We start from the raw sequence: 23,840 nt of genomic DNA on the forward strand, positions 1-23,840 counted from the left end.
ATGCTTTTTCAAGATGAACCTACCTTAAAATTTCTTTTACCTCCACAGTATTAATCCCTGTATGTTTTAACTGGCTTTCTAGTAAAAATACTAACAACAAGCATGTACAAAGCATTCACATTTTCTGGGAGAACTGCTGGAAGATGACACATCAGTCCTGCTCTAACCACTTTTTAGATTTATATTTTGGCCTTTCACCAATATAATGAACAAATGCAAGGCAGTGAATATCTTAATTTAGCTGAATGACCACATCTTGAAAGTAATTACAAAATATGCTATCAATCAAGGTTAAAAAAAAAAAACACCTTAAATTCATTAACTTCTAAACAACTTGCTTGTAAATGAAAGCTCCATCTAAATCATACCACTTTTAAAATTGCTGCAATTATCTTCCAGTATAGCTACTTAGAAAACCAAAAAATGAAGACCAGAAGGATTTTTAAAGTTTAAATTTCTCTGTGAAGGAGAAAAGCATAACAGCTGGCATTTTCTGCCTCCTCGAAAATAGACTACTTTTTTCTTTGAATTTCAATCTTTATGCCAAATTTTGAGCTACATATTCTTCACAAACTAGCACTATTAGCTTTCAAGCAATCTTTTATTACAGGGATTACACCATGTGACAGTTTCAAAGGGAGAGCCTACATAGCCCTGACTCTAGCAAGGTTCTTCACAGGTCAGCAGCACTTTGCTTGATGAAAAGACAATAGGATCATGTTTTCTTTCATTAAGCATAACGCCATTACAATACATCTCCTTCTTTCCACCGCCTGATCCAGGTGTCATTTGTGGCTCATTCTCACGCAGAGAAAATACAACAAGTGAGACAGGCCAGTGTGCTTGTACAAAAACTGCCACTTGTCGTCTGAGCACAACTACGGAAATAATTCACAGGGTTTGAATAAGACAAGAATATCCAAGTCAACTTGATACCTTTGAATCAGTAAGTGCTAAGTAATGCATGGCAGTCAAGGCAGTACTTAAGTAATACTTGATGAGTCTTACCATCACTTTGTAGATAAATTAGTTAATTAAAGCTAATGAAGGGTTTTCCAGAACACAGTAAAACAGTTCATAAGTGTTTGAACAAGTGGCAGGACTAACTAAAATGCAAAATAAACATTAGCATTGTCCAACTATTCTTTCTTGAGTTATTGAACTGAGTCCCCATACAATGATGTAAACTAAGGCAAAGTTATTGATCATAATGATAAATTAAGGTGATCAGAGAACAGGAAAATGACAGTTTGTTCAGGTAATAATGACAGATATAAATGGCCTACATCCTGATAAAACATTATAGCGAGAACATCAGTATAAAAGAAAAGATTAGAGGGAGGAAACAGGGCCTTTGCTAGAAACATATGGAGAACAAACAGATTACTCACCTGAACATAAAGTTCCCTAAGTTCAAATTGAAATTTCTTGGGATCTGTGGTTATTGTCACTGGGCCAATTTCTAAGATGGGGGAAAAAAAAAGAAAAGAAAAATTATGTGAAAAACACAAAGGTATCAAAAGTCAACTTCAAGTAAAGAGCCGTTTCAGATTCATAAAAATCTGGTAATTAAAAAAACATTTAACAGAAAGGAGTAACTGAGAATGATAGACCCAGCACTGGAGTCTACAATTCCAAATCTAGCAACCCTAACATCATTCCAGTATTACCAGTTTCTAGGTATCTTAAACATTTACAGGCACATAAAGCAATAAAGCATTGTGTTGTGTTTCTTTTGCATTTGATCTTGACCAATCATTTAACTGCTCTTAGTAAGCAGAAGGGAACAAAAATCCCCAAACCAAAAAACTCATATTTTTCCAGAAAATGTACCCTTTAACTGGAAAAGCCTGGTGTGAGCCCAGTGCCCAACCTCAGCATATCTAGTAGTGCTTGCCAAAAAGCTGAAGCAAAATCAACTTTATTTGTGGTGTTTGCCATGTCTTTGTATATTGAGAAACACCAGGACATTAAACTGAAGTTGACTGGGCTGTGGACCAGGATGTGTAACAGCAGCACACATTTGAGCATTTCCCAGTCACACTGGTTGTACCACAAGCCCTCCCTCTGCCCCTTCAACAATTGCCTTCCTAATTGGTATCAAATGTAATTCTAACCAGCTGTTTTCCTACAGCTGTGATTTCCTGACAGTTAAACTTCATCTGTCTTGGCATTCATGTACTTCACTCTTTCCCTGTCCTGGGCAGGCATTCCTGCCCTGTTCTTGTGCCAGTAGTGGCATTCATCTCACGCAGCAAGCTGGATTAGGGTACTAAGCCAAAATTAAATAAATAAATAAATAGACACAAAAAGAAAAAATTGAATAGATTTTTGCTAGTTCAGTGCCTCCAAACCACTCAAAGAGATCAGCTGAGTACCAACACATAAAATGGGGTACAATTATGCTGTTGTAAAACTGCAGTGATACTAATTTAGTACAGCTGTATCTTACACGGAATTGCTGCCTTAGGTGACCATACAGTGCTTTCCAAGCTCTCTAAAAGTAATATGCAATTATATTCCATATAACCCAGACATTTTTCTTTTTGAACAGTCCACAATTTTATTTCACTGGTATTTGAGTAACAGCCATCCCTGAAGTCTACTGTAACCTCACATGCGTTTGCTTGAAGGCCTCTATTTTTGAGTGCCTTTTGCTAACTGTAGATTTTAATTTATTTGAAAGTCACACAAGATATCACACAATATCTTCCTTAGAATATTAAACTGCTGGAAGGGTGAAGGTTTCAAGGCAGGGTGAAGGTTTCAAGGCAGGGTGAAGGTTTCAAGGCAGGGTGAAGGTTTCAAGGCAGGGTGAAGGTTTCAAGGCAGGGTGAAGGTTTCAAGGCAGGGTGAAGGTTTCAAGGCAGGGTGAAGGTTTCAAGGCAGGGTGAAGGTTTCAAGGCAGGGTGAAGGTTTCAAGGCAGGGTGAAGGTTTCAAGGCAGGGTGAAGGTTTCAAGGGAAGCAGGCCAGGGTAGGGTATGGCTTCAAGTCATTTATCTGTGAATGTTATTTACTGAAGTGCTACACTGTCATTAAAAGAACCATTATAAGGGATTTGCCATTCCTCCACATACTTCATCCTGCCATAGCCCTGCTCCTACCGCTTCATCAGATACTATCCTCCTTTAAGTATTCTTTGGAATAAATGCCTGTAACAAAGCTATCTCCAAATTGTTTTTCTTCAACTCTATTCCTTCCCAACCATTGTTCTAAACATTAACAGAATGGGATTTATACATACAGTGAAGCCACTAGCTCCATTATTCCCTGTCAGTTGAGGGATTACATTTTTTAATTCTAGAGCAGTAAATCCCTTGGAAAGACTTTCTTCCCCTATAAAATAAAGGGCTGAAAAGCAGCATCACTTCAGCTAGGCTCAAACAGCACACCCAGTTTAGATTAGATGAGAATTTTGCCTTGTTTCTCTGCATGCAGCATGTATAGATGCCAAGCCCAAGCCCTTGCCAGCAGGATCATGCCAAAGCTCTGGCCACCCTGTGGTGTAAACTCAGATATTTTAAATGGCGCCTAGATTAAAGATCAGAGAGGAAATATGGCCTACTAGCCTCAAATAGGGAGTTATCTGTTGTCAGGACAGAACTGAGAACTTCACAGGGGCCATAAAGAGGAACTCTCCAGTGAATTCTGCAGAAGGCCAAAGGTCATCAGCTTCCACTGAGGTTGAACAAAGCCCCAGAAGGAGTGAACAGTCATTCACAGCTTCAGTAATAACAACCTCTAAGGAACAAACAGCAGCAACATGAATGACAGTGACACTCCCTGTGTAGGACAGCAACTGTGTCACTCTACAATGAGCTCTTATTTGAGGGACATCAGGAATACTTTCAATTGTAAGCAATGATGCTAGTACTTCATGTAAACTTACCACAGGTACAGTCAGTTTGCCAGCACTAAACTGGTTGCTGATACAGGTGTCTGCAATGGCAATAACCATCCAACTCTGGGCTGGTATCACTTCCCTGTCCACATAATCTGATCTTCTCTCAGTTGTATGAAGGTTATTCAGTACTTTTCCTATGTAGCTCACAAGCCCACTGTTTGAGGTCCAAATGATGACTTGACTGATTCACACCATCTGAATGCTCACCAACTTGTACCAAAAACCCCAGCATCTACTATCTTTTACATGTTGCTGGACCTCCAGCTTATATGACCCCCTTGCCAAAAAAGCAGTAATAGCCTTCACCAAGTTAATTTCCTTTTATCCTCTTTCTGTTACCTTAAAGTGCATCCCAAGCAAGACTATTTCATCAATACAGGTAAACACAGACCTTCAAAGCATTCAGAAATAGATTAAAGTGATAAGAGGAACTATTTCTAAAAAGGACTTCAGGAAAGAATGGCAAGTTCTCTCAAAGGATGACAGAAAGCTGTTATAGAAGGTTAAACTACTGATACAGTAAGAACCTAAAAAACGAAGTCTAAATCAAGCTTCAGTCATCAGTATGGTCTTGGCTCTGTAGAAAAGAGGCAGGTCCAAGATTCAGTGTAGTTGAGACACTAATGGCTGTGTAATGCTAAACTAAAGCACTGTTAAAGAATTATGAAGACCATGATGGAGAATTGTTCTTAGCACTTTCATGATGCTAACCAGGAAGCATAAGTTCAGGCAGAATTTCATAGAATGGGTTGGGTTCAAAGAGACCTTAAAGATCACCTAGTTCCAACCCCCCTGCCACTTGCAGGGACACCATCCACTAGTCCAGGTTTCTCAAAGCCCTGCCCAACTTGAAAAGTTCTGAAGGAGCTCTAAAGGGTTTAACAGTTTTACAGTACCGCACTGTAAAAGTTCACCCTGTGTAGGAGCTTGCATCTAAACAATGCTGAAAAGCTTTGCGGTATTAAACTACACTAAGACATCAAAAGAGCATACAGTCAAGTCAACAGAAAATAGTAGAAATTGCAAAAAGAAAGAGACCAATGAACTGGTACTTACAAACCAGCAGGAATAGCGTAACTTTTTTCTTTTGTGCATCTTTAGTGGCAGACACATAGCCAGTAATCTCATAGGTCTAATTGAACATTTATCCACATACAGATTTGACCAGCATCAGTAACTGCATGGAGAAGTCAAGGGCATAATTGCACAATCGACATTCCTCAAATGAGCATATGTTACAAATGTATCTATGAATGTATCAAATGTATCACTACAAATGTATTGTTACAAATGTGTCAAAGGTATCGGTACAAATGTATCATTCTAAATACAGAATATTTACTCAGAAACTACGTCCTGCAAACATGCCAAGTAATGCAGAAGAAAAAAAAAACTTTTCTTTTTAACATCTTTTCTTTTTAAGTTCTTTAGGCAAAAATTGGCACATGAAATACTCTAACAGTATGTCTGTTCTGATGGTGAAACATTAATCCCTTCTCAGGCACTGATACAGGAATATTCAGGACTAGTTCTTTATGGAGGTCTCCCAACTGCTCACTACTCCAAAGCTGTTCCCAGTCCTCTAGAGGTGATTGGGCAAAAGCTGAAAAAACTTAGTTCTGACACAGTAAGACAGCTTGTCTTCGTTAGGCAGCAACTAAACTCTCTTGTCACAAAAATGCAACATAAATGTCTGTTTTTTCAAGCCGATTTGCACACACACAAAACTGATAACATAAGAAAGGGAACATGCTTTAAAAGAATGGCTGCACTTTACTGAACAAAGCCCTGACTTCCTAAACTGAAATCACAACATTCAACATAACCTTTATGGTATTCGAGTGTATGTACTTTGCACATAAGTAATTAGACAATTATGACAACAAAGCTGAGTACCAGTCTATTTGATAGAGATTAAGAACCTTGATAATTTTTTCTGGGGAAAATCTGATAAGAAAGATCTCCTTTGTAAATAAGGAGAAAACTCCCTAGTAACGTGAGAAACTGTCCATTCTGAAAGGCTGTGACATTTTTCCACGACTTTCTGCCACATGTCACATGGCTACATGTTTATATACAGGCTGAACAGCAAGCACATTTATAAAACCACAAATGACCCAATGACATACAACCACACATAATTAATACTTACAGTAATCACAGATTTGGTACTCCCTTAATCCTGACCATGTAAAATGCCTGCACCAACTATCTGCCCTGGACAGGCGGATGGTTTAGGAGGTCTAACAGAGGAATACGAAAGCCATTTGCCCACCTCTCATCCACTCAGAACACTGAACTTCTTTGATTCAGGTAACCCAGTGGAGGCACCCTAGCATACATTTCTAACATATATCAAGACTTGCCTCTTGAGATGGAGGTCAGATGCTAGGAAAAAAAAATAAATTAAAAAAAAAAGTTACAGACTGGGCACCATTACATACATTCATTTCATGATTAGTGCCAGTTTAAGCAGTTCCCATCATCCCATTCCTAACTGCAGCAATTTTGTCAGTTTTTGAGATCAGAAGGCCAACATGGGTTTCATATATACATACACACCCCTGCCTGTCCATGTTTTATTTATATGTATAAAAATACTTTTTGTATCAGATCTGCCTTCCACTCTTGTTTCCTCAAGTATTCTCAAGTACTTCTATCAGCATGGAGTGAAGATATGATAAAGGATTTGGAACAATCAGCTGGGACAGCTAAAAAGCTTAAGCCAAGACTGCTGTCAAAAAAAGTTTGTGAGCAACTATTCCATAAGAGCTGTTTATTAGCAGTGCTGAGCATTGAGCTTGATTTGATTTAATGCTCAATTCTGAAGCTTCCTTCTCTGTATCCAACTCATTGTAAACCTTTACTTATAATTCTTCTGAAGACTTTTAGGAGTATCTGCCTGTGAAGAATTAAGACATTAATGACACCACTACTCTTAAACACCCTCCAGCCAGCTCTCTGTCCTAAGGGCACATAAACAGAAACCTTTCATTTTCTAACAGCAAGTTGAGTCCTACACATCAGGAATTCACCTCACTACAGATCACTCATGAGCAGCCATCAGAAATGTTTCACAGTACTCTCTTGTCCTTTTTAACACCAGAGTATTGAATCACAGGTGCAACTAAATGAAACACTTAATTCCCATGTGAATTTGCAGCAAACATTTTTAATCCTCAAACAGCTGTCATACACATACAGAGTATCTTTTACTATTGTTTTAACCCTTAAAGCAACTAAAATGCTTTTTCACTTCTAAGTGACGGCATGTTTCTATAGCAGATTACCAAAGCCAGGCATTGATTCTGAAAATACAAGCTAGACAGGCATTACTAACCACGCCCTAAAAAAATCAAACAAAACATAAGGTCTTCTGTTCTGAAGTAAAGGACACCCTCAACTCACATTAAAGATGATAAGAGCTGTGTGAATAAGCACCTTGCTAAATTTTTCTAGAAGCACAAGCAACATTGGAGACGCTGCCTACAATCATAAGTCAACCAAGGCTAACACACACCCCACTAGAAAGACCCTCCCAGTGGAAGAGTGCTTAGCACTAGAACATGTAATAAGCTATTTAAAGTTTTTTTCCTAAATTATATTCCCTCACAACCCTGTTGCTTTTAGTTTTCAGTCTCTAACCTGGGAATAATTAAATTTTTTAAGAGCCCAAGAACTGCAGTGAGCAACTTTCACTAAATTCTTAATCAGATAGAAAAGAAAAAAAGCCAAACAGCCCCAGCAAGCTCATGTTTCCTTAGTGTAGCCACATTTTTGTTCCCCTTTAAATAATTTTTCAGCTTCATGACCTACAACAATTAACTTTAATATGCAGAAATCAGCTTAAGAGAACAATGCACTGGAAGGAGTCTGACTGCCCACAGTTTTTCTTTAGTTTGCTTTTCAAATAAAAACCACATAGATAGTCCACACAAACTGCAAAGCTGCCTAACTTAGCATTGAGGGAGCATTACTGAAGTTCTGTCCTCATGGATGCAAATTTCAGCATGCTTTTGCAAATTCTTCACCCATCACCTCAGAGCAGTGATCAAAGCCTGAATGAAACTCGTAGACTAAAGATTTGACAGAAGTTTTATTTAAAATGTGCTTCAGTAAGCACCATGTTTGTACTGTTGTTTCCCATTGTTACAAGATTCATGAGCTTGTGTCTTTAAAAAATAAAAGAGAAAAAAGAAAAGGGGTGATAATAAGGGTAAAAAAAGAAAAAAAGAAAGGCACTATATATGTTTACATTTCTTGGGAAAGCAAAGCTAGCTTGGAGACCTACAGCAGATAAAATCCATTACCATCTTTTGTCTACAATGACTGCTAAGTTTAGCTTATGGGCCTCAAGTGCAGCTGTCTAAAAATTATAACAAAATGCTGTAACAAAATACAAAAATGAGATGCAGATTTGCCCAGCACAGTAACCACCAGCTCACTGCTAACTCCAGCTTCTAAAAAACTACAGTAATAAACCACAGGATGTGCAGAGTATCCTCTTCTACCCAGTGACCATTAAATTTGTTCCCTACAAATTCTATGTTGAATGGGTGATGCACAAAACAGCCCTTAGAGGTTTGCAAAACCCTTGCACAAGTAGTACTACATCACACTCACCATAGAACCACCATCTTCTTAGGAATAATAATAAGAAAGCTTGAATTAAATAGGTCTAGGGTTGATTATTGTTGCAAGGAAATAATCAACTCGAACACCCCCTCTCTGCTTCCACTTGCAGGCCAGAAGATTTTGTCTGTTGCTAGTATACAAATAAGAGGCAAAGACAGCAGAAAACTCGACTCTGTGTGGTTAAATTTCAGAGTAATGCCAGTGGCTACGTAAGGTCCCAAGTGTAAACAGATTACAAACAGCAGATTTTATTTCACACACACAAACACACACACACCCATCACCACCACCACCCCACCCCCCCTTTCTGGTGGTAAGGAAGCATACAGATTCTGTAATCCTAGCATCTGCAGGAGACCTACCTTCCTCCTCCCTTCCCCTGGTTATGTGAACAGCCCGGGAGGCTTGTTCTCATCAGGGGGCCAGCAGCCCTCATTTCTGAAATGACTTTGCCTGCCTCCAGCCAGCTTTCAGTGGATGACTGCCCAAATCACAAAACACACAGCCACAGCTGGCATCTCAGCTAAAAGTCCTTAAGAGGCCAAAGGACTGGAAAAGCCATGGAGATTATGAGTGTCATGTAACTAGGTGGTCCCCTACATTCAAGCCTTGAGCTGTCCCAGTGAGCTAAGTGCATACAAAACTGCTGCTCATACTCTCATGCATCTCTTCCATGCATAAAGGGTTTCACTATTATGCTTGCCTGTCCAGTACTGCAAATAGTACAGAAGTTCATTTTTCTTTTCTAAGATGACAAAGCACCAGTTTACACAGGAAAGGGGGAACAACAGACAACATCTGTTGACACTATACAGCATGCAAGCTTTGACTACTGTGCTTCCCTCAGTCTACAGTAAAGGATAAACAGCTGATAAGGACTGCAACCACAGCTTCCTTACTGTACAACATGGGAGCAGCAACCAGTTACTGAAGCTGGCCCGAGCTTTCAGCTCCCACTGAACATCTGAAAAGGTCATCAGATTACTTTCTGGTTTTGTTTATTTCCCCTTGTTAACAACAATCTGAATTGAGCACAATTCAGTTCATAATGCTCTTTAAATTCTTTCTCCAGACTGAATTCCAGTTCAGTCCAGGTCTATTTCTGTCTCATCTCTTGGTCTGTGTATTTTGGCAATATTCCTTCGACACTTGTAACAGCACTGGATAAAGAGCTTGCACTAAAGAAAAGGGCAGGAATGAATGTAACTACAAATTTTACAGTGCTGTTTTGTGATTAATAGCCCTACCACGCTGGATTCAAGTGAAATACTATTTAAAACTCAAATTTTAATTAAAAAATTATGGTTGGTATTGCATTACAAAGTTAACTTATTTACTGCAGTATCTAGCAAAGATTCATTTTGAGCTACTGCCCCCACCGCTGGCTGCTGGGCTGCCGGCCGGGAATATCCGAGCTCCACCATCGGGAGCCTCTTGGCACTGCAGGCTACCGCAAGCTTGCCCGTAAGGCTCCTTCTCTTTCTTCACTGTAATCTGGTTCCCACCATGTCCCCGGATGTATGTCACCCTAGGAGGTGTCCACAGGCAGATCGGCAAAAAAGTCACAGCTTCTTTTGTTTTTCCAGGATAGATGAATCCAATTATGAAGTCTAATTAAAAACTTCTGCTGCTTTGAATATTATATTCACAGATTACTTCCTTCAAAGAGACTTGGAAGATCCTTGGAGAGGGCTACCTTACTATAGCCAAGTCAGCTTTTTGATCACGAGACATAATCAAAACTGAAAAAGAAACTGGCTCTTTCCTGCTGAAACTGCAGCCACATTGCTTTCATGAAGGGTATGGAATTACTAACACACTCAGCACCCACATCTACATAAAACCAGACCACTTAAAAAATAAAGTTACCAACAACTTGAGCATCCGAAGAGAAGGACAACCCAGTACTGTCATGATGAGAAATACTTCACATTCACATTTCATACCATATAGCAATATCCCAAGTCAGGAGCAGTACTTAATGTGTAATTACTACCTAGTTGTTAACAAACTGGGAGTCAGTGCTTTCATGAAGCCATTCTTCTACTAAACTTTATGGAGGTCACAGCACTAATCTGTTGGTGCTTAAAACCACCAAGAGGCCATGAAAACAAGGACTTTTCAGTGAAAGTTACCATACTAATACAATGTTGTTCTTTAACAGGCTTACGCTGTGGTAATGCCTTCATGTAGCAAGAGGAAAAAAAAAAAGAAAAAAAAAATATATATAAATCAGATAATCAGAGGTGGAATATAGTGTATCAAACTTATATGGCTCTGCGGGGGTTCTTTGACAAGAAGGAGTTAAAGGACACGGGGCAAAATAGAACAGCACAACTGTTAGATACAAAGCTCATACACAACATAAAGTTTTAGGGTTTGGGGATTTTTTCTTCTCCCCCTCACAGAGGATAAGAGAAACAAAAGAATAAAGGCTGACCTAAAATCCCTCCAGATGCCAGGCACAAGCCTTTAAAAGATATTTAAATAAATTCTGCTCTGCAAATTATCAAACCACACAATTAGTCAATTAGCCCTAAACAAAGAGAAGAGATGAGACTAACCACAGACCTACCTACACTTGCATAATTAAAACACAACTAAAGTTTTCTCCAGTTTTCATACCAAGCCACGTGTCTCACATAAAGGTACAGAGGAAAAAGAAAACAATCTTTAAGAAGATTCTAGGAGAATAAAAGCAAACAGCTACAAGATGACAGCTTGTGTATGAGCATGCATGTGTATATATATATATATATACACACATATACACATGCATGAACATATTAATTTTAATATTAAAAAGTGCTTTACAATGTACCCAGTTGCCATCCTTTGAGGATGGATATTTCCAAGCATAATAAAAATAACACTGTCTGTGTACACTGATTATTCACTCTGACAATACCCAGTTTCGAACAGTGCACCCCCAGGGTTTTAACAATGGTGCCTCAAATACCATCATGAATAAAGAAGCATCAGTTACTTTGTTAAGTTAAAGCACCTATTTAAAGATGTTAGCAGAAGGTCAGTTACTTGTGTACCAGGTTAAAGTGAACTTTTTGGTCTTTTTAAAATCCCATTAATTTTAACAGTGAAGATTTTTAAATAGACACATTTCTTACTCGTGGTGAGGCTCTGTTCCATAGGTGGGCCAGATGATTTTTCAAGGTCCCTTTCAACCTGGGCTGTTGTAGAAGTCTATTGCACAAGAAAGCAATGGTAAAAAGCTGCAGAAAACATGACAAAACTGGGTATCTGACAGAGCCAATCTGGGCAGAAGAGAATACTGAAGCATTTTACTTCTATTTTTAAGAATAACATGGCTTGGATTTAAATGACAACTTACAGAGAAAGACATTGCAAGTTTTTCATGGCCAAACGAGTCCCTCAAAACCTTCATTAAAGCACTGTTTACTTTGGTAACTGGCAGATCAGCCAGAAGCAGCTCTCCCCCATCCTTTAACTTCTGCCTGCACCATTTGTAATTGTGTAATTTTCTAAAAGGCACCAAAGCATTTTTAAGCAACATGTATCATTCAGTAAGGGATAAACTTACTGCAGAACTACAGGGAACTAAGCCTAAGAAACTTGAATGGCCACCACAATCTCAGGGTAAAGAGTAAGAAATCACATGGCTGGGCTGTGGAGTTTCTCCACAGCTGCCGGAATAGCTTGGTGGTGACAGTGGTCCCATGCATGTCGTTGCTGTCTGTAGTCCAAACCTGAGAAAACATCTGCCAGTGTAGCTTCTGGTTCTCCCCAGTTCTCGACCTGGAACAGCAATGCACAAATGGCTCTGTGGCAGCAGTGCAGGCTGCACAGGGGAGGACAGACCACATAGTCAACTCTCCCAACTGGCACATTGCAGTCCCCATGACTTTAGCAGCTGGGAGCCATTTAACAACCACATGAGGAGAAACAAAATGTTTTTCTCCTCTCTAGCACTGCACTTACTTCATCCTTTTAATCTGGTGGAAGAATCAAAAGCTAGAACTTGCCCCCCAAGAGTCACACAATTAATCTAATGATATTTGTTAAATAATTCCTGTTGCACAGAAGTGTCTGATTCTGACTGCACTGCTAAGGATTTGTCTGCAAGCCAGACGTGTTTACTGGTAACTTTGGAAAGATAATCTGCAAATTCACTGACCTGATGTAAGCTCCATGGTACATAAACAATTCCCCAATTTATGTCTGTCCATCATTTCTTCTGACAATCATTCATTATCTAACATTGAGATCTCAGCAAGCAAAACATAATAAAAACATTATTTTTAAAATCAACTAAGACCAGAAGAGTCTTAGTGGGTGGAAGAGAGTCATGCACTCATACAGAAAGCACCAATTTCAGCTTGTTTCTTCAGCTGTAAAACAGCAGCTCCAGGATTTCATCACTAAGAGCTCAACCATGCAGTGGCAAAGCATGCCGCTATCTCAGTGTGAGCTAGCTCCATTCAGGAGTCAGCATCCTAAAAGGTCATCAACCACTTTATTCATTATCTTTCAGACTACCTAAAATTCTATTGAGTATGAGAAGTTTTTGAAGCAGATGATGCAGCCCTACTAAGCTGAAGGATATTACAAGCGTCTCCACAGAAAAGATAAACACAAGGATTTCATAAATTGTATAGCTTAAAGCTGGATAGACTATCGATGCTTTGGACTCCACAGCAAAAAAAAGAAACAGACTCTCAGCTTCGTCTGTTACTCCTTTCCACCCTCTGAGCAGGTATAGGAATAGCCTTTGCTAACCACTAGCAGTACTATGGTGCAGTATCTCCCCTCACTGTGTAAGCAGCTACCAGCTCAAGGAGGCAGCCAAACAGCTCTGGATAAATTCAAAGTTTCTTATAAAACACTTCTAGTGGCTTAACTAACTTTAAAACCATAGAGCACAGCTCAAAAATAACATGTAGGTTACAGGGCCTGGCTCTGCCACTTGGCCTGCATTAGAGCCGAGATGCCATCTGAGTTCCAGAAGTGGCATTTGTTTCTTCCTTACGGGCAGCTCACAAATACATTTTGCATTTTGCTTTTTGCCAACTTTTCTATGCAGGCAATAATTCTAGGCAGCTCATTACAGCAGATTCACGAGACCTTAACTGAGTACCTACTAATCCCTCCAGATTTAGCCACACCACACCCATCAACCCACCACAGTTCAGTGCAATTAGCTGTGATTAGCAGCATTGGCAGGAGCCAGACCATGTTCTGTGCAGATTTCTTTTGCCCCTTCACAAAGGCTCATTGCCCTTGGCACTGACTGCAGGGACCACGACATTATATATCCAAATGTGCAGTGGGACACCTGAACAGAACAGGAGGTTAATGGCTTTAGAAAAGCTGTTTCATGGCTTTGGAAGAAGGAAGAGAAATCATGAGAATATTTCTGCTCTTGATGCAGGTTTGAGTGTTCAGTAGTTTCAGAAAGCTGTGGAAGTGGAGTAACATTAAATGTTATCTGTGGATTATTAAATTCCACTGAGCTTTACTGGTATAAATATGCAAGCATGCTCCAAACTAACAGAGAAAGCAGATGTGAGGAGGGAGGGAAAAGTTAAAGGAAAAAAAAAATAAATATGAGAGCACTAACTTTTACATCCTAAACAAAACAGTGTTTTTCATTTTTCATGAGGATAACTTAAATTGGTTGAACGGGAATATATTATGCAGAAACCTTTTTTTCTGTTTGCTATATTTTAAAAATTGCCCAAATTAATGCCAGTATTTATGTTTAGACAGAAATTAGCTTAAACTAACTTCTTTGCCTTTCACCTCTGTATTTCTCAATTTCACCTTGTATCTGGCTGAGTCCAAAAAAACTGGAATGAACTCAGGTAACTATTGGAAAAACATGGAATTCTCACATGGAAATTAAATAGATGAATCACTACATAATAACCAAAGTTACTATGAAAGAATTATTAAGTTTAAAAACTGGAATAATTTACCATGATTCTTTTTGCTAAATTGTTTAGCCTGTTTATACACCACAAAGCTTTCTCCTTTGGAGAATTTGGATCTGTGGCCACGAAGCCATCAAGCTCCCAAAAATCAGTGCTACAACCTGACTTGTACTGTTAATGTAGGTCCATCAAAAGCATTTCTTCCAGGCACAACCCAGACCTTGGGAGACAAAAAAACAAACAAACAAAAAACCACCATAAAAATATTTTAAGTGATAACCACTCCCCTTGCAAGTCAGCACAAGTGAAACGTAGGTGCTAATTTCTTAGTTGCTGCAGCTGGCAGACAAGTACATTGACTAAGGATGCCATGGTAAACACCAAAATCATGGTTTTAATACAACCTGAAATATGTCATTCACTTTTGTTGTTGAGTAGAAATACAGCTGCTTACAGCCTGATCGCATCAGCTGAAGTTTGCTCTCGATGCCATTTTCAGTGTTATCAAAATTTCCCCACCCTATTTGTGCTATCAAAGAATGAAATGCCTAGGGACATGGTTTCAGTGCTTCTTTATTTTATATTTTCCCCGTGGGCTTCTCATCTCTCATTCTTTTTTTTTGGACTGACACAAAATGTGTAGTCTTCCAGTATCATAAAGACCTAAGAGTTTTACTATACAGTAGCAGTTGTCCTAAATGTTAGTGTAACAACAGTCACCCTCAAGTACTTCATTACTGCTGGCATATTAGTGAGCACTCCTCAGCTCTTCAGAGCAAAGTGAAAATTTAACTTTTAAATCTGTTCAATATTATATGCTATGAGAGCTTGATAACATACTAGCAGTGCTAAAAAACAACAACAACAAAAAAAGAGGGAGAGAGAACTCATCCCAAACCTCCACACCATTAAAGTAGAAATGAAAAGGCATAATTTTCAATAGACTGTACAGAATAATAACGTCAGAATTTAAATGGCCCCAATTGTCACACAGCGCAAGTCACTCATCTTTGTTTAAAGAACAAGAGCACTAGATACACATTTCAGACAGAATATATACTTCTAGCTGAAGCTAGTCTTAAGATAAATTGCTTATATAATGGATTCTGTCTTTGTTCTGCTGTGAGCTGTTTAGTGCTCCTACTGCAAGGAGCCAATCTCATGCCCAATGTTCTCCATAAGAAGCAAGACTTAGAAGTCCAACTATCCAGTGAGACAACACTGAATCTTCAACTGCCCATTTCACCTCCACTTACACACTTTTCCAAACATACTTCTACAGTAAAAAGCCTGTTAGTGACGAGAGCTCTGGAGCTCCCGTAGCCTAGCTATAAAGCAAGAAAGTGCAGTCCTAGAAAAGGGAGGTCTTGATTACAGACACTTTTAAATAGTTCAGGCCTGAAGAAAACATACTTACGAATGCCAACATCTTCAGTGGAACTTCTGAAAAGAAAGCACAGGTATACAAACTGATGACTGTTTCAGGAACATTAATGACAAGGAACAAACACCATAAGTGCATAACTAACTCTTTAAACTGTTGTGCAGGTTCAAGGAACCATCTGTCTTTATGAACTGCTCATTGGTGTAGTCATGGTGAAGACTGTCACCACATGGAACTTAGAAGACAGAGGTAAAGGCCTCAAGCTGCACCAGGGGAGGTTTAGACTGAATATTCGGAAAAATTTCTTCATTGAAAGGGTGCCAAGGCCTTCCCTGCCTAGGGAAGTGGTGAGATCACTGTCCCTGGAAGTGTTCAAAAAACATGTAGATGAGGCCCTTAGTGACATGCTTTGATGGTGGTCTTGGCAGTCCTGGGGTAATGATGATCTTGCCAACCTGTAGCTATGGCTGGGACAGCCCTGACCCAGGTGCAGAACCTTGCATTTGGCTTCATGAAGTTGGCATTGGCCCACCTCACAAGTGTGCCAAGGTCCCTCTGGATGGCATCCTTTCCCTCTAGCATATCAACCAAACCACACAGATTGGTGTCGTTGGCAAACCTGCTGAAGGTGCACTCAATCACACTGCCCTTGTGACCGACAGATATGTTGAAGATCTGTCCCAACACCAAGCCCTGAGAACACCACTTGCTACCAGTACCCAGCTGGACATTGAGCCATTGATCACAACTATTTGCATGCAGCCATCCAGCCAATGCTTTATCCACTGAGTGTTCTATCTATCAAATTGATGTCTCTTCAGTTTAAAGACAAGGATGTTGTACAGGACAGTGTCGAATGCTTTGCACAGGTCCAGGTAGATGACATCAACTGCTTTGCCCCTATCCATCAGTTCTGTAGCCCCATCGTAGAAGGCCACCAAATTGGTCAATCATGATTTCCCCTTAGTAAAACCATGCTGGCTGTCACCAACCACCTTGGTTTTTTGCATGTGCCTTAGTCTGCTTTCCAGGAGAATCTGCTCCAAGATTTTGACAGGCGCAGAGGTGAGACTGACTGGTCTGTAGTTCCCTGGGTCACCCATTTTCCCCTTCTTGAAAATGGGGGTTGTATTTCCCTTTTTCCAGTTGTTGGGAACTTCACCTGACTGTATGATGTCTCAAATAAGATGGACAGTAGCTTAGCAACTTCATTCAAACCAGCTCCAACAGGACCTGTGGATGGATTTCATCAGGTCCCATTGGACTTGTGCACATTTGGGTTCTTAACATGATCTTGAACTTGATCCTCTCCTGCAGTGGGCCTAGGGTCTTCATTCTCACAGTCACTGAATCTGCCTTCCAAGACTTGCGTGGTGTGGTCAGAGCATTTGCCAGTGAAGACCGAGGCAAAGAAGTCATTAAGAACCTCATCCTTCTCCAAATCCAGGGTAGCCAGTTCTTCCTACAGCTCGTGGAGAAGGCCCACATTATCCATAGTCTGTCTTTTGTTTGCTACATACCTCTAGAAGCCCTTCCTGTTATTCTGGACACTGTGCTTCCCCTCACTCTGGTGTTGAAGGCATCCTCCCTGGAGCTGCTCACCTCAGCAAATGACTTTCAGTAGCCAACAATGACTGGTTTAAATCTGCCACTGTCCCTCCTGCTTTGCTTAACTACAGACAGTTTCTTTGTGGTGAGGGTCTTCAAACTGTGAGGGACATGGTGTTTCCCATGTCCCATCCATTCTTCATCCCTAGCTGGATATTCTGGCCACAATTTTTATCATCATGTGAAGGCAGAGACACTGTACCACTAGAAGACCAACTGTAAAGAGTTTAATCCAGAAATTATGGGTTCATTTCTGGTCCAATTATATAGGCCAAGACCCCAGAGTACCAGCTAAACTATATAAACACAGATAAAACTGTCCAAACATCTAAACTTCAACAATAATCCAAACTTAGCTAATAGAACAAACAAAATTCCAGATGTGTCTCATGCATGGTGAATTACAATACTCCGTAATAAAGTGCAGAGTACACTTCTACAAAGCTAGCATCACGTCAGGAAATATAAACAAAAACAGGAAAAAATCAATTCATCTCATTCTCTAAAGTCACATCTTGCATTTACGAAGCTCTTTCAAACATGTTATGTTGCTGATTAACAATAATACCTTAGGGCACAACCTTTTTCTGATCTTTTGAGTTAAGAACCACTTTGAAATATCACCAAGGCATACATATCTTACTCAATGATAAGATGGGAGAGCACCCTGGATTTTAAAACACCATACTTCTGACGAAATTGAGGCAGGTAGTAAAAGTATGACGAATTCAGATCCTATCCAGAGTACAATAAAACTTCAAACAGTGCTGGAAAGAATTAAAACCAGCTGAGCTAATAAGAACAGACACTGCATAAACAATATTTCATCAAGTAAATTTCACCTACCTTGTTACACTTGGAATTTGGGAAAGTAGGAAAAGCCAGTAAGGTTTGAACAGGAGATGTGAAAGGATAGCTTTGGGTTTAAACTTGAACAGGGGAGGTTCAGGTTAGATAAAAGGAAGAAGTTCTTTACTGTGAGGGTGGTGAGGCACTGAAACAGGTTGCACAAGGAAGTTGTGAATGCTCCATTTCTGTCAGTACTCAAGGCCAGGCTGAACAAGGCCTCGAGTGATTTTGTCTAGTGGAAGTTGTCCCTGCTCATGGCAGGGAGGTTGGAACTAGATAATCTTAAGGTCCTTTCCAACCCAAACCATTCTACAATTCTAAGATTCTATGGTATTTGGGACATATGTAATACATAGCAAATTAATATAGCCAGACTCTGACCTCAGTTATACTGATGTAAACCCAAACTAACATCACTTACTGTAATGGAATTACCCTGGATTTACACCATCTAACTGAGATCAAAACCCATTCATTGAGACAATGAAGCTGGAGAATAGCTTTTAGAGCTACACAAAGGGACATTTCATTGCAACTAAGAAACTGTTTAATGCTACATAGCTACAAAACAAGAAGTGAGATGTGCTTGAGTTATCACGTAACTATCTACAGTAAAAATTTCTAAGCTTTGAGAGATTTTATGTATTTCATATCTGCTTCTTCACAACCTTAATGCAAATTAAACAGTTAATATAAAATATGCTTCATTTATTTATTCACTTAATTTTTAAGGAAGAAGTTCTTTACTGTTAGGGTGGTGAGGTACTGGAATGGGTTGCCCAGGGAAGTTGTGAATGCTCCAACCCTGGCAGTGTTCAAGGCCAGGCTGGACAGAGCCTTGGGTGGCATGGTTTAGTGTGAGGTGTCCCTGCCCATGGCAGGGGGGTTGGAATTAGATGATCTTAACGTCCTTTCCAACCCTAACTAGCCTATGATTCTATGATTTAGAGCTTTTCTTAACGGTTTTGCAAAGGGTATGGAGTGAGATGGAACAAGACCTATCCCTGTAAAATAGGCGTACAATAAGACAGCTGAAGTTTCTTCCTGCATGAACTTTACAGAAAAAAAAATTATCCTCTTATACCACTTTTAAACTAGAGCTCCATCTCCATAAGCTATCACACAGCTCTACCAACCTGGAATATTTCTGTGCTTGCCTTCCAAAAGAAAAAACATGGGTACATGTCAGTATAAGTGGCTATGCAAAACCACCAGGAGCTTAAAACATTCACTTGAAGTGATAAAACTACCAAATTCTTTAATATGCAATTTAGCCAATACGCATTTTTTTTTTTGTCTTCATATAGCATCATTCACTTTAGGTAACAGAACACTACAATTCCACTTTCAAGGGTGGGGAAAGGGCTGAGTTTTTACAGTAATGGCTTGGTCTCCATCTTTCACACCCTAGGCATGAGCTACAGTAGCAGTATTTAGAACAAAGCTTGATACACAAAGCACACAATTTTTTTCTCCCATAGTCTCTCTGAATGCTGACAATCTAGATTTACACAAACAGTGCTCCTGTGTAGTTCAATCTTTCCAGTTCAATTCAGTTCATTAGCACTAGGGACATTCATTCCCTTCTCACTACAGCTATGTCAGTTGAACAAACTATCAGCCTTGCTCTCCAGAACAGCCCTAACACAAGTTATCACCTCCTCCACTGGGCAGCAAAGTTCATGCACTCTTTGTAATCAAGCTAGCAAGTTTATAACCTGGACCATTTTGGAATTAACCTGGAATTCAGAAGCAGCCCTCATGGCTGGGGATCAGAAAAGGCCATAAACTCAAAGAGGGAAGCAGATAGCAGTAATTTTCTCCAATACAGAGACACATTTAAGAAAATGTATGCCCACAAATTCAGCCAAAGTCTCAGAGAACAAAATATTGGAGTCAGTCTGTCCAATTCATACCCAAAACAAACTCTAGAGAAGTACTTGCTTGCAAGGCCAATATGAAAAGTGAGAATACAAGTCCTTGCTACCACCCTCATTCATGCATAGGCAAGCATCACACACACTGAAAGCAGGAAGGGAAAGATTTCTCCATCATCTCCTGCATAAACTTCTTTGTGGCTAACACAGCACTTCTTTCAGAGCAAGAATATATTGCCTTTAGCATCAACATATTTCATCACCAGGATCCAGTCTGCATATGTGAAAGATACTCCAGACTGCCAAAAAAATCTTGAGATAAAGGGAGCACTGAGAAGGGGCACTGAACCTCTGAGAGAAATGTGTCAATGGAAAATTTGAGGAAAGGATGGGCTGAAGGCAGAGATGAAAAAGATAAAAAGACGTGGGAGTTTGAAAGATTAGGAAAGAAAGGAAAAGGAGGAATAAACATTACAGGGACAAGTAAGTGATTTAAGCGTTTGTGGTCAACACAGAGGTCTGTGACTCAGGAGTAAGTCACATAAATTCTCTGTGCTTTGATTTAGTTTATGTAAAATCTAAAAGGGGAAGACATGACCAAAACAAAACCAAAACAAACAAAACCACACAACCCCAACAAAAAGAAACCACGAAGATGTAGATTTTTAAGTAATATGCTGTTAAATCAGGAAGCAACAATCCTGGACAAGCGCCGCTGCCTAAGCGCCGTACTATGCTCTTCAAATGCTGTAGAGGAGCAGGTAAAACATTGTACCAACAAGTGTACACCGTGTGTCACTTCAGCAGTCTGCCGAGAGTGATGTTTGGCTTTGTCCTTGCCGCTTGCTGCTGGCTAGCAGTACTTCTTATACCCGAGCTGGCAAAAGACAGTGGTTAGTGTGTGCACAGTGATAATAAAGATCTCCAATTAAAACCACACTACTATTGTGTTGGTGCTCTACAAGCTAAGCAACAACAAATGGAAAAGAAGTGCCATAATGCAAAGTGATTTGCCCAAAGACTGGCAGCAATCAATCTCTTCTAGCTAGGTACTCCAGCTAAACCATGTGCTTGCCTACCAATTTCACTTATTTACAGTCTAAAAAAAACTAGGTCTGACACAGTAGCTATAAAGACACAACCTTTTGAGGATTTTACTAAGCGGAAATATAAAGGAATATAGGGGCATAAAAGAAACCACAGTATTCCTAGCTGTTCTAAGGCAGAGGACTTCATTTTTCCTGCACAACTTTCCTCTTCTTCTGTTCCTCAATAAATTATAAGTGCAAAAGCATACTAGTTCAGTGAACTAAGACCTCACTAACTAAACAAAAAAGCTCTGTCCTTTGGAAAACAGACTTGGACATACCATTGTACAGCTTAAGAGAACTCAGGAAATGTTTCAGTGATATTCAGCATCCCCAGAGACACTTCACTTCAGCTCATGAAAATACACGGGTGTCCAAAGCATGAAAATTACAATGGCTTCCTGCTTACAACCCCTACCTCCCCCAGGCTATGGATGTAATTTAAACAAGATGGCAGGAATCCAGCAGTAACCTATAGTCATAGATTAGAGCTGCTATCCTGACCAAACAGACCCTGCATTTAGCTGGGACTGTAGTAGCACAAGACATTCCTTCATTTCACTTAACTATGTAAACCCACCCCCACTCACTCCACTTTAGCAGGGTTTTTCCATTCTGAAAACTGGAGGCCCATTCTGCTTTTAGTTAGATCTCATTGCAGAAAAAGCTCTATTGGTTGCAATTTATCCTGTAGTTCTAAAGTTGATACTGGGATTTCGGCTCTACTGTATATCAGGCTACATGAAACTGTCTTTTAAAGTTGTCTTCATATTTTGAAGTCCTATGACAGGAAAAAAAAAAAAAAACAAAACACAACAAAACCACAAAAAAAACCACAAAAACCCCAAAACAAAACAAACAGAGGAAGGAAGCATTACAGCTCCCATGAAAACACTGAGATAAAGTTTATTCCCTCAATTGCAATTCTACACAGGCTCTGCACCATGAAGGGTCCAGCTGTCTTCTGTAATAGCTGGCTCATGAAGGCACCTCAAAAGAATAATTGAAAATTCTCTCTGCACAGTGCTCATACATCCAAGTTTATTTTGGGAGTCCCTTTACGTTATACACAGGCTTTGAACACTTATATACTTGATTCATTGTACCTAATATCACACACTAACTGTTGTATTACCAAGAGCATATGGTAAGGAAGCCACTATTCCGGAGTGAACAGATGAGACTGCTAATAGGAATACATTACTGAAAACAAATTCAACACTTTCAATTCTGTTTTCTTGCATGTGATGAATGCAGCTTGTTGGCCTGGTGTCTGGGAATATGTCATTTTAAATATGTATATATTTTACCAGTAATGTCTTGCAGACTGAAATCTGAGGCAAAGTATATTTTAGGAAAAGGGCTACAACTTGAGCAGAGCTTGAAAACTGCACACACTGTCTCTGTAAAGAGGTGTACCAAAGAATATCAAGATGGAAGGGTACATGGGATAGAGAACAAAAATTTAACATATCTTTATAAATATACACAGCCTGTTTACATTCGCAACACACATTAAGGGTGTGCACCATGGACCCCATTTGTGGCTTTGCCCCACAATGATTATCAGCCTCTTAGCTACTAGTATTACTCCCTTGGCTTACACAGAATGGTCTCTGCTAAACACCCAATGTTCAAACTGCTGACAACATGCAGTAGGGCCAAATGAGATGCAAGACATTCTGATTAGCCACATCATTAGGCATCCACCAACACCCCTGGCAAAGCAGACTTGCAGAAGTGCCTCAGCTTATGCTAGAACTGCCTTCACAGGTTGCCACTCAGTTTTAGCTCAAAGTGCCCTACCATGGAAAGTTTTTCAGCTGGGCTGAAGAACCAGGGAAGACATCACAATGTAGACACTACTTATCCTCCCAGTGATCTAGTCTCATCTGAGCACTTAGTATTGATATGGCAGGATGAAAACCAGTCTGAATCAAATCTCAGGTGCTATTATTTGGACAGTCAGCTCCGGAGCAAGAAAAATCCTCTCACTTGACTTCATACCTCCTATTTTCAGGGCTTCAGCTGAACTAACTTTTGTTCCCTCTGCAGCTGGCAAAACCAAATGAGACATCCAAAGAGTATTTAAAGATTCACAACCAATGAACTGCCCCACAAAGGTGCCAGTTTCTTTTTGTCAGTTACAGAAGGAACCTTTGGGTATCTAGGCTCTCAGCAAAGGTTCTTCAGTTAAGTGCTTGTTGGATGGGATTAATCCTGTCCTCTTTGTCATGGGTTTATATATCTTGACATGATCCCACTTAAGTACTTTAGAAACATGAAGTCATTGTGCTTCTCCTCTGGCAAGAAACAGGGGAAAGCTCAGTTCACATCTACAGTTACCAAAGAATAGGTTGCACATGTTCTTAAAAAGGCAACAAGAGAAGGTTAACCATAGACCGCAAGGGGATATGTGTGACCTAAACCACTCTGATCCTGCTTAAAAATGTAACATTGCAAACTATCCTTATACAAATGCAAATCTTGGACCCAGAGTTCACCCAACAGTAACTGCACAGCATGAATTCACAATAGGCAGAACTGAAAGATCTCATAAATCACACCTGAGCATAATACACTTA

The 23,840-nt window shown here is 39.8% G+C and overlaps 1 protein-coding gene across 6 annotated transcripts in view; it reads right to left on the minus strand.

The window, feature by feature from the left end:
* Nucleotides 1-23,840, minus strand: part of HMCN1 (hemicentin 1) — a 190,985-nt gene that overhangs the window by 156,474 nt on the left and 10,671 nt on the right. For all 6 annotated transcript variants that reach the window (XM_062606280.1, XM_062606279.1, XM_062606283.1 and 3 more), the window contains exon 2: nt 1,392-1,462. In XM_062606280.1, coding sequence (XP_062462264.1) covers nt 1,392-1,462 — 71 coding nt within the window. The remainder of the gene's footprint in view (nt 1-1,391; nt 1,463-23,840) is intronic.

This window comes from Pezoporus occidentalis, unplaced genomic scaffold (assembly GCF_034315485.1).
Source record: "Pezoporus occidentalis ecotype Australia unplaced genomic scaffold, CSIRO_AGI_Poc_V1 ctg95, whole genome shotgun sequence".
NCBI lineage: Eukaryota > Metazoa > Chordata > Aves > Psittaciformes > Psittacidae > Pezoporus > Pezoporus occidentalis.